This window comes from Sander vitreus, chromosome 4 (genome assembly GCF_031162955.1).
Source record: "Sander vitreus isolate 19-12246 chromosome 4, sanVit1, whole genome shotgun sequence".
Lineage (NCBI taxonomy): Eukaryota > Metazoa > Chordata > Actinopteri > Perciformes > Percidae > Sander > Sander vitreus.
Window position 1 is genome coordinate 14631589 of NC_135858.1, and position 15664 is coordinate 14647252.

The 15664-nt window shown below is 40.7% G+C and overlaps 3 protein-coding genes across 3 annotated transcripts; 2 read left to right on the forward strand and 1 right to left on the reverse strand.

Moving 5' to 3' along the window:
- Positions 1-250: 250 nt before the first annotated feature.
- Positions 251-3202, reverse strand: mrpl20 (mitochondrial ribosomal protein L20). Its single transcript, XM_078248538.1, has 4 exons — positions 2954-3202; positions 2564-2674; positions 1669-1746; positions 251-1566 (listed from the first exon to the last, which is right to left on the reverse strand). Exons 1-4 carry the CDS (start codon positions 3038-3040, stop codon positions 1393-1395), a joined length of 450 nt encoding a protein of 149 aa, XP_078104664.1. The 5' UTR covers positions 3041-3202; the 3' UTR covers positions 251-1392.
- A 288-nt stretch (positions 3203-3490) lies between these two features.
- sdhb (succinate dehydrogenase complex, subunit B, iron sulfur (Ip)) lies at positions 3491-8561 on the forward strand. The gene is made up of 8 exons (XM_078248537.1): positions 3491-3602; positions 4239-4372; positions 5158-5243; positions 5708-5844; positions 7239-7355; positions 7467-7568; positions 7695-7817; positions 7954-8561. Exons 1-8 carry the CDS (start codon positions 3531-3533, stop codon positions 8032-8034), a joined length of 852 nt encoding a protein of 283 aa, XP_078104663.1. The 5' UTR covers positions 3491-3530; the 3' UTR covers positions 8035-8561.
- A 980-nt stretch (positions 8562-9541) lies between these two features.
- Positions 9542-15589, forward strand: mfap2 (microfibril associated protein 2). The gene is made up of 9 exons (XM_078248542.1): positions 9542-9639; positions 11369-11430; positions 12929-12976; positions 13366-13392; positions 13492-13572; positions 13666-13707; positions 13794-13881; positions 14622-14695; positions 14776-15589. Exons 2-9 carry the CDS (start codon positions 11400-11402, stop codon positions 14877-14879), a joined length of 495 nt encoding a protein of 164 aa, XP_078104668.1. The 5' UTR covers positions 9542-9639; positions 11369-11399; the 3' UTR covers positions 14880-15589.
- Positions 15590-15664: the final 75 nt, after the last annotated feature.

A 15664-nucleotide genomic window follows, 5' to 3' on the forward strand; every position in this document is an offset into this window, starting at 1 on the left:
TGGAGGAATGTTTAGACTTCAAACCTGGGTGTTCGTTCTTCTCAAATATCACTGCTGGTAGATAATTGTGTCCTTGTGTTCTCTAAGATTGTGAGACTGTGCATAGTGGCTCATGGCTATAAGAACATTTGTGTAGTATTTGTTTGACATAGCAGCCAACATGAAGCCTGCAAATGACTAGTCTAGAATAAAGTATCTCTCAAAATCACATCTTTAACATGTTTGAATAGAATCAAGAAAGGAGGACAAATGATATACCAAAAATGTTTAATAAATGAATATTTTAAGAGGACAACCTTGCCACAACAAATGGTAAAATATATATTTACACAAAGACAAAAGCTTGAGGTCACTCTTCTTCTCAATCTACAAAAAAAAAAAGCATCAAATCATAAATTAACAAAAGGTTGCATATGCAAACACAGAGAAGCTTGTGGAAATTGATAAATCACATCCTCTATCTTGATACTGGAGGTAACCAAGCTGACTCTAGTGAAGTATTTTGTACGCAACACTGTTGCCGGAAAAGTCTGGCACACATGATAGAGGTGTTGGATTGAAATTAGTGGCAGAGCAGAGGCAGGGCTGCCTGTGGACAAACCCTTGCTCTTATGTTTAATGACAGCTGCCATCTTGGATTACAATTGTATCCTTGACATAAGAGTGCACAATTTCCAAAAAAATATTCTTTAATCTACTATAAACTTTACTTGAAATAGGTCACCTGAAAAGAATTTACAACTGGATGTAGGGGTTGCCCATTGCCAGCATTGTCAGCAAGGGAAAAGGCATGATGGCAAATCGGTTTTCGTGGATGCACTGCTTTTGGACAACACAACCGCAGCATGGATGATGGGTAGCATAGTGAGTGGAGAAACCTTCCTTCAAGGTCAGGGATCAAGGCACTGCAACAGTAATCATCTGTCCTGCTGGAGTGTCCTTGAGTAAGATATTGCATCCCTTTCTACTTCAGTGACATTGCTCTGTTGGTAACCGTTTAAAATCAGTGTGGGACTAACCCACGTGAGACTCCATGTTGACTTGTTTATACATGGTGCAGGCAAAGAGACACAGGTCTGGCTGTGCATCATGTCATGGTCTTCTCTGATCAGCCATCAGTCCACACTTTTTCAACCACATATGGTCATCAGACTCTGGTGTCAAGAAAGGTAATTTATGTGGGTCATTCAGCATGGAGCAGCCCTGGTATTGTGAGCAATGAAGTATCATAAAAATAAATGAAATAATTTAACTAAATTAACCTTATATTATGTGAAAGATACTAAGATGAAGTGACAACTGTAGAGCAAGGAGGTGAGTGTGTGCCTGACTCATGAACAGCTCCACAATCCAAAACCACATAACTGTAAATCTGTTACTGCAGCAAGTCCTTCACTGTAGCAAAACAATACGGGAGAAGACACCAGAAGGCTCCTTTCCGTCACCCAACGCTGCACGGAAGCCTTCCTGTTGCCGAGCCTGCGCCAGCTTTGCGAGTGAGAGGAATGTCCGAGGTTCCGTGATCGCCAGATCGCTGATCACACGTCGGTTGAGCTGAACGCTGGTCTTTATGGAAGAAGAGAGGAAATTTGTCACATACAGATAAAGTGAACAAACAAAGAACGTAGAGAGGACTGGTGCAATACTGTAACATTCAGCACAACTAACCTTGGTGAGGTTGTGCATAAGGGCGGGATACTTCATGCCGTGCTCTCGTGATGCTGCAGCAATGCGTGTGATCCAGAGCTGAAGAAATAAGAGCACATCAAATACAGTAAGTTCTATTGATTACCTTGATCAATTAAATACAAAATTATTCTTTGCAAGAAGTCAACATGTCCATACTGTAAACAACCTTTTTGACCCACTAAAATTAACCAATGTCGACTTGTCATCACTAATCACAGGATATGGCCTTAGTGTGGACATAATTTGTGAGGAGTTCATCCATAGAGTGATTTTTCCTTTATTGTATTATTTAATTTGAATGATTTTTAGGGCCCCAGAAGAGGTAAAAAAAAAAAAATCCAGTAAAACACAACCTATTGTGCAAGAAATATGTGGTTTCCTTTAGCATCTGTTGTGGAAGTATAATCATTTTGAGACAAATTTATCTTGAGACACTAGTACACAATATCAACTGACTATTTCTACTCTTTGATATGTTTTGGTTGCATTTCTGTACCTTTTCAATATGTATGTAATGTACCCAGGACTCCTTGCAAAGCACTGAGGGGATTATCCTGGTGAAATCAAGTAAATACGAGAGCAGCACAGGACTGAAAAAAAAAACTTGCTGCACAGTGACTGTCTACACTACAGCATTCTGCAGCTGCTTCACATATTGTGGTTTGGTAAAATACAATGCCCCCGTCATTCCCAAAGACTCCCTACAGGTGAGGCATACTTGTTCCTATACTGAGAACGGTAGCATGGGTTACATAGTAGCTAGATGTTCTTTTTCGGATATTACAAATTAAATCTCATTGAGAGACTGCAGCCTGTGTGCCAGCCATGCGTTTGTTGTTATATAGAGGACATTTGTATTTGACGAGTGTCTCACGGTTCTCATGTAACGTTTCTTGAGCCTCCGAGCTGTAGTGGCGTAGACAAAAGCTCTCCTGACCGCCTTCACAGCCAGACGGTAGCAGCGGTTCTTTCTGCCTCTGAAGTGCTGTTGGAGGAACCGACAGGAAGGATGACTGACACAAAATGATTATCAGTGTGTCATTATGCTATTAATATTAGAGTAAAATGATGAGGCATATTTCTAACCGAATCCAACAACATGGACCATCTCTACACAGCAGAACAATATAGCAAATGACTCACTGATTTTTTTGTTTTTGTTTAAATATGCAACTACCAGACAGATTTCAACATAAGAATCACAACATTTTGACAGTATGGAACAGCTTAGCCTCTTCATTCCAGTAAATAGTCGTGGCCTTACCCGTGCATGTTTGAGAACTTCTTGAACTTTCCAGTATCTGTCAGGTCCACGACTTCTGATCAAACAAGACAACGTCAGAAATACCATGTCTATTCTTCTAGTGAACGACTTCACCACAATTTCCTTTTTAACGGGATATAAATACTATTTAAATGACCTTAGCCCAGCTCCACCAGTAAAGAGACTCTGTTATGTGAGTTCAATTCCACACACGCCGTGCTACGAGTACGACTGACAGAGCAAAGCAGAGGAGCACTGGGTTCGCTTGATTTATAAGCCCGGACATCTTGTGACCTCTGCTCCGCCCGGATTTTGCTGACATAAAAAAGCCAATAAAGATATCATGATAGCTAAACCTTTTTTTTTTTTTTTAAGTATATGGGGTAAACATACTATGAAATAAAACTCAAAAAGTTCAAATAAACCACAAACATTTCACGCTATGTCGCTATTCTTCTGCCTCATTTTGTAGCCGAGGGACGCCAGTCAACAAAACACGCGCTCCCACCAGAGCAGTGACGCGACCACGGTGTTGTATGCTGGGATAGCAGACGCTGGAGGTCAGAGAGACTCCAAAATGTCGGTTGCTGGTCTCACGTCCTTGAGCCGCTGTGGTGTTTTGGCGTTTCGCTCCCCCGCAGGACTGGTGGTATGTTGAAAAATCTTTAGGATAATCAAACCGTTTCAATCAGCTGATATTGTCAGTTTCCGTTTCTGTCCTCGCTTTTCTCAGAGTAACGTGACAACATAGCGGAGGGCTCCATCTATGCTCTGAACTTCATGTTACGTAGCTAGTCCAGTTAGCTACTAGCTACTAACCAATTTCTTCTTATTGGCTGGTGTGTGTTTAGCTTAATCTGTAGACGATTCCACGTAAACACACAATATGGCAGGAAACGAGTTAAATAAGGTGTAAACATTGCACATCTTAGTAACGTTAACATGACCTAATATATATTATTATAAAACAGCAGTCTGACACACTTTATGTACAGAATTCAGTCAAAATAATCAACCAGACAAAATGTATTGGAAATGTATAATACCTTTTTATAATAGTAGAGCCACGTTTAGCAAACGCGTCATAAGATCATGAGTGATGGTGAGCGATACATAAACAGTCAATCATGATTCTTTTGTAATTTTGAATTGTTTGTGCTTTAACGAAGAAAAAAAAGAAGCTTTATGATCACTGATGGCGCAGTGGTTTAGGGTTAGTGTTAAGTAGAGTGACAGTAGAGTGCCAAAATGATCATGTATTCTCTCCCCTTGTCCCTGCTGTCAGGCGGTGCGGTATGCTCAAACAGCAGCGGCTCCAGCAGCTCAACCCAGAATAAAGAAGTTCCAGGTGTACAGATGGGACCCAGACACTCCAGGAGACAAACCACGCATGCAGACCTACGACATTGACCTCAACACGTAGGTGCTGCAGCTATTCCCTCCGCAATGAGGAAGCCCAGTGCTGTATGTGCAGCAGTGCGTCAATCTGTGTTATTAATGATTTGCTACTTAAATACGCAACAAGATGTCCTGATATCCATACATGATGGATGAGTTTAAGCTAAATCCTTTTTAAATCAAGACACCTTGAAGTGTATTATTGCATTTATTCCATTGCCACTTGTTAGAAAAACGGGGAGATTGAGTTTTTAAAATGAATTGACACCTGGCGTCAAGTCAGAAACAACCATTATCTGTGACCATTGTGTATAGATTTTTTTTAATCTTTTATTAGTAAGATGTGAAGTGGACTCTGACTCTGAGGACAACCGAAACTCTGCTAATCTCTTATAATGCATACTTGTAAATGCGGCTATTTTTAATAGCACTGCTATTAGCTAATCATTTGCACTAGTGGAGGCTTATCTTTTAGTGAAGTTCAAAGCAGTACTCAAGCACGTGCAAACAGAGGGCATTATTAATGAGCCTTCAAGTAGAGTTAACTCAGGTGGCTCTGACAGCCTGGCATATTTCCAATCCTCTTCCTTCATCTGTTCTCTAATCAGCTTGGGGAAACTCTCAACTCACTTCTGTCAACATGACGCCGCAGTCAAAAGGGTCCAATACTCAAAAATGCTCTTAGGCCGTAACATCTGTCAGGATGTTCTTGTTGGACAAGTCAAACGCATCAGAAATGTCCCTTTTTACACTTCCATGTCTTGACATTCTTCCCTCACAGACTTAATTTGTTCTTCTGCATGTAGTTGTGGCCCAATGGTTCTTGATGCCCTGATCAAGATCAAAAATGAGATGGACTCCACTCTGACCTTCCGCCGCTCCTGCAGAGAAGGTCAGTAACATGGAGGGCAGAGTAAACCAATTTACAAGATAAAACGATAATTAAATGTGTCAAATAATAATTCTGTGTAAATAGTAGTTGTTGATGTAGTAGTCAATTAGTATATTAGAGCAAACCACAACAAGTCTCAAATGATTCAATTGTGTTGGTGCAGCCTACATTTAGTGAGGGTCAAGTAGTTAGATTTCTCTAATATACCAAAGCTGGCTCTGTAGATTATTTTTAAAGTTCATGCCAACTACAGGTCCTTCAACCATGAAAGATAATGCTGCACTCTCTCCATCATTTGACTCTTTTTAGGGTCCACATTACTCTTCTTTTCCCAATAAAACGTGTTATTACGCTAGAATAACACAATACTCCTGTCCAGTATTGTGATAGAAAAGTGTTTTTGTCTTCACATTATCCTGTCTCAGATATTCTATAAAACCTCTTATTATTTTGCTTAACTTAAGGTATTTGTGGATCCTGTGCAATGAACATTAATGGAGGAAACACACTTGCCTGTCTTGACAAGATTGACACCAACATTAGCAAGCCAACTAAGATTTACCCTCTCCCACATATGTACGTGGTCAAGGACCTGGTACCTGTGAGTAAATATCCATCAATTTCTATTTGTGTGAAAATGTTTTTGACGACTTTTCATTTAATCATTAGTTGCCTCTGTATTTTTATGGAAAGTATGCACATGGTAATTTTGGTGCAACAAACAAACAAAGTGTTATTGTTGCTTCTTAGATTCAATCAGAATCGAGTATTCAAACGAGCCGTGTAATAAAACTGAATATTACAGTGATATCAGGTCGTTCCACTTCTTCTTGATTGATATGTTCCCGGCCTTTTGTGAACTAAGTTAAGTAAATCAGAGAGACATAGAGATTGTTCTAACTGGGAATCCCCATTGGAAGCGAGACGTGAGCAGCGTGCTAGCGTTCTGTCATCCAATACACAACACACAGACACCCCCCTCCTCCGCTTCGGTACAGCTGTCTGTCAGCAGCATCTCCTAGGGAGCTGAGTGGACAGTAAGTAAGTAAAGTTTATTTGTATAGCGCTTATCACAGACAGAGTCACAAAGTGCTTCACAGGCCAAATAAATACATAAATTAAAACAAATTGGTAATCATAAAAAGCACAATAAGTCACAGTAAATCACAATAAAACACAAAGTCATAAGATATTACATATAAATTCAGTCAACCATGTGGCTACATAACACCAGCAGCCTCCACCAGGCTGACAGAACGCAGAAATTGACTGAACTAAAATAGTTTTTATGTCGTGCTCATAGGAAGAAATCAACAGTGTTTGAATTGATTGATTCATTGATCTTATTTCGCCACCCACCACAGCGAGTGAGGGGAATCTACCTGTAGTAAAACAGACACTCACAGACAGACTGGGAGCCTTTTATCAAAGTAGATAAGGTTAGGTCCGAAACACACATACAGCAGGATATTTGTGTGCTTTAAACGGCTGTCTATGCAGATCACCCTTCACTAAACGCAACAAAAATGCTTTTTGACTTCAAGTGTAAAAAACAAACAAATGCCGGGTTCTTTGTGAGACACCCGTCTCGCAGAGCAAGTGTGTGGGCGCCCGGATAGCTCAGTTGGTAGAGCGGGCACCCATATATGGAGGTTTACTCCTCGACGCAGTGGGCCCGGGTTCGACTCCGACCTGCGGCCCTTTGTTGCATGTCATTCCCCCTTCTCTCTCTCCTTTCATTTCTTCAGCTGTCCTGTCAATAAAGGCCTAAAAATGCCCAAAAAAATAATCTTAAAGAAAAGATATGGAAGTGTATCTGTTGCGTGAGACGAGTGAGTGATGGGCGTCAAAAAACACTGTTAGTGGGTGTTGGCCGTAAGAGTGTTGACACAAAAATCCAGTTTTCCTTTATGCAATTTCAGGTGCATTTAAAAAAAGGTTTTATTCTGAAATTTGTATGCCGACTGAATCCTTGAATGTATTATTGGTTTGCAGGACATGAGTAACTTCTACGCCCAGTACAAGTCTATTGAACCCTACCTGAAGAAGAAGGATGACTCAAATGAAGGGAAAGAGCAGTACCTGCAGTCAGTGGAGGACAGACAGAAACTGGTATACCTGTTTTTTTTTTGGGGGGGGAGGGTGGGTTTTGGATCAAACATTGAAGTGCATCATAAAAGTCACATGAAAATAAAAAGCATTCCTTCCTTTTGTTGTGCGTAGGACGGGCTGTATGAATGTATCCTGTGCGCCTGCTGCAGTACCAGCTGCCCCAGCTACTGGTGGAATGGAGACAAGTACCTTGGGCCTGCTGTGCTGATGCAGGTGTGTGTCTGAGCACATAAACATTTTAGGAATCACTTGATTTGAAATCTTAATCGGCATAAAAATAAATAAATGGAAAAACCAGACCGATGAAGAGTTTATGGGTTCCATCCTGTTGTCTCTCAGGCGTATCGTTGGATGATTGACTCGCGAGACGAGTTCACAGAGGAGCGTCTGTCCAAGCTGCAGGATCCTTTCTCCCTATATCGTTGCCACACTATCATGAACTGCACCAAGACCTGCCCCAAGGTAACGTGTCGGCACACATCTGCAGCCACTTGCACACAACAGCTTATGTATATCTTGTGACCTTGAAATACAGACATGTGCCGTTTGTGTGCAGTTTCTTACTGCTTTTCCCTTGTCTGTCTGGTCTTCATTTTAGGGCCTGAACCCAGGAAAAGCAATAGCTGAGATCAAGAAGATGATGGCCACATACAAAGAGAAGAAGGAGGCTGCTGTCTGAAACCTCAGTTGTCCTCTTGTACAACTTTTCCCTCCATGATCAAATTAAATATTGATAACATAATTTTTTATTATATTAGTATATTGATGCTTTTTGAGGTCTGAATGGCCAGTACACCAGTCAGCTTCACCACCACCACACTCTGCAGACTGCAGTCAACTGTAATGGAAATGTGTATGTGTGGTTGGAGAACTTGGTGTTAAATAAACGCACATGTACAGGATGAATGCACGAGAAATTCTGTGTGTGTATGTTTGTGTGTGTCTTACATGTACCATAACAGAAGTATTTATCTTTAACGCTACTGTGTGTATGTTTGTGCAATTGGGAGACATGTCGCTGCATATTAAAGTAAAAAGGAGAAGTTTTCTTGTGTGTAAACATTTTTTTTTAGCTTGCTGCTTTTCAGCGGTTGCTTCATTTAAAGACCTACAGTGTATATGTTCCCTCAGATCGTCCAACATACCAGCAGCAGTGTTTTTTTTTTTTTTTTTTTGATTTGGAAATAAATAGTTGAAATACCTGCAGCTGTTTTCAGTGATTATTATTTAAAGTCACTAGTGTTGCTACACAGTTCCACGATGGCTAGCAGTTAATGTTCTCTAGATGTCACTACTGTGCAAAGGCTCAAATGAGTCGCATCATCTGCGATTTCTCAGTTACCGAGTTTAGTTGAAGACTATCGCAAAGGCACGTTTTTGTATTTTTTCTTTTTTTGTTTTAATCGTGTTTTAGTTCAGGTTGTTGCATTCTTTTAAAGTGTTTAATATAAAAAGTCACATATAGGCTACTGTAGATGTTGGTGTCTAACAGGCAATACATCTGCTTAGACCCGAAGCAAAGCTTTCAAAGCCTATGTGGAAGAAGACATTTTAGTTTAGCAGTCTGGAGCATAGAAAGAGAATACATCTTATTTTATTTCTAAGGTCTGAAGTCTTGTTGATGCATGAGCTTTAAGATTTATTGTGTGCATAGTTCCATTTGTTGTGTTTATACAATGGCGAAAAACGAATACATTTTATTTATTTTCGACAACCCGTTCATACTGCAAATATACGCAAGTGTCTATATCATTGTTACCTCCTTCAGATAGTGACTTGCGAGTCATTTATTGAAATAATTAGGCTACATTTAATCAATGAAGACAAAACTAATGACAATAATTATGAAACATAATGGAGAAACCACATAATGACAATACATTAAACAAGACACTGTAGGTTACATAGACTTGGCTACATATGTGATTTGCTGTTGTATTTACATTAGTTCACGCATCTCAGCTCCTGCTGACATGTTGGTATTCACAAAGGTCACCCGGTCACCTAGCAACGGTGATTCGGCAACCAGCAGCAACTAGCTACTAATGTCTGGTCAGTTCATCGATACTTTTGATCCTAGCGTCGAAGGATCTGACGGGTAGCCAGTCTCGGGATAACCATGATGGCGTTGCGGGTCGGTGTTGGGACCGGGGGATGGAGGCTGGGACTGGACGGGGAGGAGACTACAGATGCGGGGTGGTACAATGTGGCGCTGCGAGGTCCTCCTGCACTCAAAGGACGCATGAGAGCTGAGGATAGCCGGAGCAAACTGAAGCAAAGTTGGGTAAGAAAAAAATCTTGTGTTTGCATTTTCAGTTTTAGTTGGACCTACTTTTTTGTTTTTTATCTTATGCATGCGTGGTCTCACTCAGACAGTTCAAAAGTATTAACTTGAGTTGCATTCATGCTGAGAATTATGGAGGAAAAAAAACAGGGGATGTGAGGTGATTGTGCACAGATTGCATGTAGCCCAGTCTATGTTTCAAGGACATCAAAGCATTCAAAGCGTTTATCAGTTCGGGTAATGTAGACCGAATAATAGTGGGATAATTTGCGTGCATGCTAATGGCTGTTGAGAGCTGACATGTGGTCCTGTGTTTTCACTGGAGAGAAGAAAGAGGAGGGACTTCACAACTCAGCCTGCAGCAATGGGACTACAATGGAGAGAGGGTGCCAAGAGGGAGAAAAAAAAAAACCCACAGTTGCTTCATGAGGCTGGGGGTCGATGAGGGCACATGGAAAGATGATTTTGTATTTTTTATTTATTTATCTGCCATAGTTGCATAAAAACAAAAGGCGTAAAATAGATGACAGCAGTGCATCTCCTGTTGCTGTCCTCAGAAACTGTTACTTGTGTGTGTGTGTGTGTGTGTGTGTGTGTGTGTGTGTGTGTGTGTGGGGGGGGTCCTCTAGCAGGAAAGGGAAGGACTCAATGGGGAGAGGTGGGAGGGGGGGTTAATCGCTCCCAGATGTGTGCTGTGAAAACATATGGTTTCCGAAAGCCACTGTGATGCAAAAGAAGTGTGTGTGTGTGTGTGTGTGTGTGTGTGTGTGTGTGTGTGTGTGTGTGTGTGTGTGTGTGTGTGTGTGATATGCTGGTACACAAACTTCACTTCACAGATTTATTGATACACATGCAGGACTTGTGCAAACCATGTTTCAATCACATTTTGTGTTTAGTGTGGCCTCAAATTCTCCATGCAGTCACACAGAGAGAGAAAAGTCTACAGTGTAGGATGTAAAAAGCACAAGCAATTAACTGCTTCATGTTGTATGTATGAAACAGCCTACAGTACTGCAGTAGAGGAGGAGCATTCATACTTTCCACAAAGTGGAAAGTAGTTTAGTGAGTGTTACAGGAAACTAAGGTAATGGATTTTACTGTATGCAACACTTTCCCAGTGTGACTTCCTGAACTTCATTGACAACTTTACAATAAGTAATAGTCAGTGATGTCTTGATGCTGTCAGTGTTCTTGTCCACATGTAATTTACACTCAACCTGAGAGGCTCTTGCTCAGTGGAGTGAAGAAGAAAGAAAAGGGGGGGAAAGAGGAGTGTGGGGAGGGTTCAAGGAAATGACCAGTGAGGGCGACAGAAGGGAAATGAAGGATGTGGAGACAGACGGAGAGAGGGAGGGAGGGATGAAGAAAACTTAGGGAGAGGGGTGGGGATGAGGGGTCCTCTGTTTCTTTTCCTGGAATGCAGCCCCGAGACTCTGCTGCAGCGAGGAAAAGTAGGAAAACAGAGAGATTGTTCCTAGGAAGACAGACGTGCCACATTCTTGCTGTCAGAGTTTTTCTCCCACTCTTTTTCTTGCCTTGGCTGTTTGGGGCCAGTGGGGTGGGGGGTAGAAGGAGGGCAGGAGAGAGGGGAGAACAGGGGGGGGTTGGAAAGGTGACGGAGGGCAGGGGGAAAGAGAGGAGAGTTCAGGAATATTCAGTTCTAAGCACTTTATTCCCCTCTTGTTGTCTCTGTTTTGATTATAAATACTCTCTTCATCTCCCCATCCAGTGTTAAAGTCAGTCTACCTCCCAGAGTGACCATGAGAGTCCTCCTACTCATCTGCATGCCAGGTAACTGCACCAACAGTCTACTGAAGCCGATGAAAACTTGGTTTCAAATCTCAAATTTAAATATTTATTACTAAAATGTGCAACCATCAAAGTTTAAGGAATAGTTTCTTGTTTTTGGATACTACTTTTATTCACTCTGTTGCCGAGTGTTAGATGAGAAGATTGATACCACTCTCATTTTTTGTACGATAAATATGAAGCTACAGCCAGCAGCCAGTTAGCTTAGCTTAGCATAAAGACCGGAAACAGGGGGGAAAGGGAAAAGCTAGCAGTTCAATACAGTCATAGGTTTGTGCTGCTACAGCCTCACTTGGTCTTGGACGACCAGTAGCATATGGTGGCTAATGTTAGCAAATTTAAGCTAGATATTGTGTAACTGAAATTACTGAGTCACTTTACTGACATTACGGCCTCTTCTACACATGTGCTACTGTTACACTAGCATTTTTCTATTATCCCAGTACCAGGCCAACAGCAAAAGTTACATTATATTTGATTTTAAGAAACTACATTTTTTAACATTTCAAAAACAAAACATTTTTTAATGTCTTGATAATAAAAACCTATATTTAAAAAGCAATATAACACACCGTGGTTCAATTCAATACACTTGTGGTCTCAATTCAAGTCAGTTCAATTTCATTTATAGTGTCAAATCATAACAGGAATTATCTCAGGACACTTTACAGATAGAGTAGGTCTAGACCACACTCTATAATTTACAAAGACCCAACAATTCCAGTGATTCCCCCAAGAGCATGCATGAATGCGTAAGTGCGACAGTGGCAAAGAAAAACTCCCTTTTAGGAAGAAACCTTGGACAGACCCAGGCTCTTGGTAGGAGGTGTCTGACGGTGCCGGTTGGGGGTATGATGAACAATGGCAATAATAGTCACAATAAAGATATTGGAATAGTTATAATAGTTCATGGTGTCGTAGAGCACAACAGGGCGTAACAGGGCGTGGCAGGGGCTTGGCCGGACATAGCAAGTCGAAGCCGGGCATTGCAGTGTGTAGCAGGGTGTAATGGTCTGGTGACTTTATGTAACTTTTGCTAACTGTGGCTGCAGGTGGCAGTTAAGAGGATAATGGTAAATGCTAAAAAGTAGTGTAACAATAAAAAAGTTACACAATATCAAGAGTTTGTATGCTAACATAAGCTAACAATAGCCACCATAACATTGCCATACCAGACCAAGTGAGACTGTAGCAGCAAAATGAGTGTATCGAAATGAGTATGGGTGCGTTTTATTTCTTATGAACTCAACATTTCATTAGTGGCAGTACACTTTTGAGAAAAAGTACAATGTACAAAACTTTAAAAATCCAAAGTAAAAGTAGAATTTAGAAAACACCTGAAAAAAGTACTAGTATAATAATAATAAAGCATTAAAGATACTCAGTATTCAGAGTACTTGTAATTACTGACTTTCCTTCCCCTGTTTTTCACTCATTACCCCATCTTTGTGATTACTTTGTTGTTCTGAAATGTCAACAGTTCTGCTGCTCGCCCAGGCTCAGTACCAGGAACCGTTTCCTTTTTTGGGTGAGTTCATTAAGAGAATATTGGCCTTGATTGTTCCAGCTCAGCATCTGTTTATATCAGAGCTCTGCACATCTGTTACCTATTTCTTGTTGTCCTCTGATGTGTCACCTAGCCTCGAGGAGTTCTCTCCTCCTTACTTTATTTACCACCCGCATAGCAACTGTTGTCACAGTGTAAATAGTACTTTGACCAGTCTGCGTGTTATTATTTTTAAACATCTTGCATATGAAGTCATGCATTACACCCTCACAAACTGCTTGTTTTGTTTAGTTTTGGTGTGCAGGTGGTTTATTTTATATGCTGCAGTGCTTTTTGTTGCGTTTATAATTGGTTTCGCAATGTTGATCTCATGAGACAATTTTCTCTCCTGCTATTTTGTGGCTTAACAGATGAATATGGGCCAGACTATTTTCAAGGTAAAGCATTTTCAGGTTCATAGAAATTTTCCTTGATGTTACTTTTATAGTTTAACATAAGTGTATTTTATAAAAGCGATTCCTCTCTTTCTTGTCCAGTGTCTGAAAATCCTGACTCTCTTCCTGGAACCTACCAGCAGCAGGTTCGACTCGAGCCAGTGGTCCGTCCAGAAGAATCAGGTATATTTGCTGAATTTTCTTCATCTTTGAGTCATGCTATTTAAGTAGTTTGTGTTGTGTCATATGAAAATCTGTTTTCCATGTGAATATCAGAGTCTGATTTGGAGACGGAGCCCACAGAGCCTGGCCCTCTTGGTAAGAAAACCCTTAGAGAAGGGAGGACAGATAATCAGTTGTTTAGTTTGAGTGGAGAAATAATTTTTGCTGTGTTTGATTTTCAGATTGCAGAGAGGAGCAGTATCCCTGCACCAGACTCTACTCTGTTCACAAGCCATGCAAGCAGTGCCTGAACAGCCTCTGCTTCTACAGGTAAGCACTGAAATGACTTTTAATCAAGCAGTTCACCCCACAATGAAAACAAGTCATTATCTCTGTGTCCTTTAATTAGTCAAAATCTCTCTGAACTTTGTAGGACTAACAAACCGTGAGTTACTTGCTGTAACTCCATCTCAGCATTTCCCTAAACAATTGAAACTACTACTTCTACTACTCTCCAAAAAAGCCCAAATTGTTTATCAAATCTTCTCCAAGCTTGTGCTTGCAAACAGAGAGCTCAAAAGTCAGTATTTACCCAATTTATTGGTATACTTTCTTCCTAGACAATGCATGAGTTTTGGTATATTCTGGTGACGTAAATACAGAAAATATTGGACTTTGGGAGCTACAATGCATCTATGTGATGCGTATTAATACACATTTGGTGCTCTGAGTATTTACAGCAGGACGGTGTATGTGAGATTGCTTAAAAATAAACTACAGTGCCTGTGTTTATCGTAATGAAAGAACATGTCCGCCAGTGCAACAGTATGACTCATTGATGTGTTTTCAACAGTTTTTGGACAACAGTGAAGCTCTGTGGTCACAGAGGAATACGATATATCAGGCTTTGGATACACAGATAACACTTGTTAATCAGTTCATTGTTGGGTTTGATCTTTTCATTGAAATCGTTGACAGAATACAGAATATTTCCAGACTTATTCTTTAAGTAGAGTTTTGACTGATGTGAAGATGACTCTTTTGTAATCTCTACATATGTTTCCATTAAGTTTGCGACGGGTGTACGTCATCAACAAGGAGGTTTGCGTGAGGACCGTGTGTGCACATGAAGAGCTGCTCAGAGGTGCGTTCACTGTACTCTGCATTTGTGTTTTTTGTGCGTTTGTATATTGAGACTCATTTTGACTGTCTCTGCGTGTTTAGCGGACCTGTGCCGTGATCAGTTCTCTCGCTGCGGCGTTGCGGCGCAGAGCGGCCAGTGTGCATCACTAGGACCAAGCTGTGGGAAGAGCTGTGGTGGCTGCTGATTGACTACAGATATCACCTGCCCAGATACTGCCGCTTTTTCTACAACTCACCCACATCCTCTTACTGCGTCCTCCTTCTTCCTCCCAGTTTCTCCTTCCCAGTCTTTTTACTCTTCCTGTACAACTTATTACTCCTGTGCGAAAAGCATTTTTTTGTGTGTGTTTGTCTTTTCACATGTATGTTTGCCCAGTAGATCCTGTGTGTATGGATGAATATCCTCCAAAGAACATTGATGATTGTATTAAATCACTGGTGCTATAAAATCATCACACTGGTGCTATAAAAACTATTAGAGATGCACATAAAACTGTGGAACATCTTTTTTTCAATTTTTTTTGTTTTTGGCATATTGTACCATATTAATCTCATGCTTTGTTGATATGTTACTGTACTTGTGTTGAAAAGCAGTCATTCTCATGATAATCAACTCATCAATGGTGGCCACCGTGCACTGACATCAGACAAAACTAATCAATATCGAGCCATGATAGATCATGAGATGTGTGAAGAAACAGGTGGTGAGTGACCTCAGTTCATGTACTACTGCCACCTGGATCTGTGCTTAGCAACCAAGCAGCAAGCTTATATAAATATATTCCAGTGGCAACAAGTGCTTTAAAAAGGCATCTCACAAACGGCCTCTACTACTGCTTTGTAAAACTGTCACTATAAAGACTGAGAAAAAAAAATAAACTTTTTTTTACTTACAGCTGTTCAGTGTGTGATTGAGTCGAACGTAAGTCATCACTGTAACATAATCTGAGGCTGCAGCTCAGTGCACTGA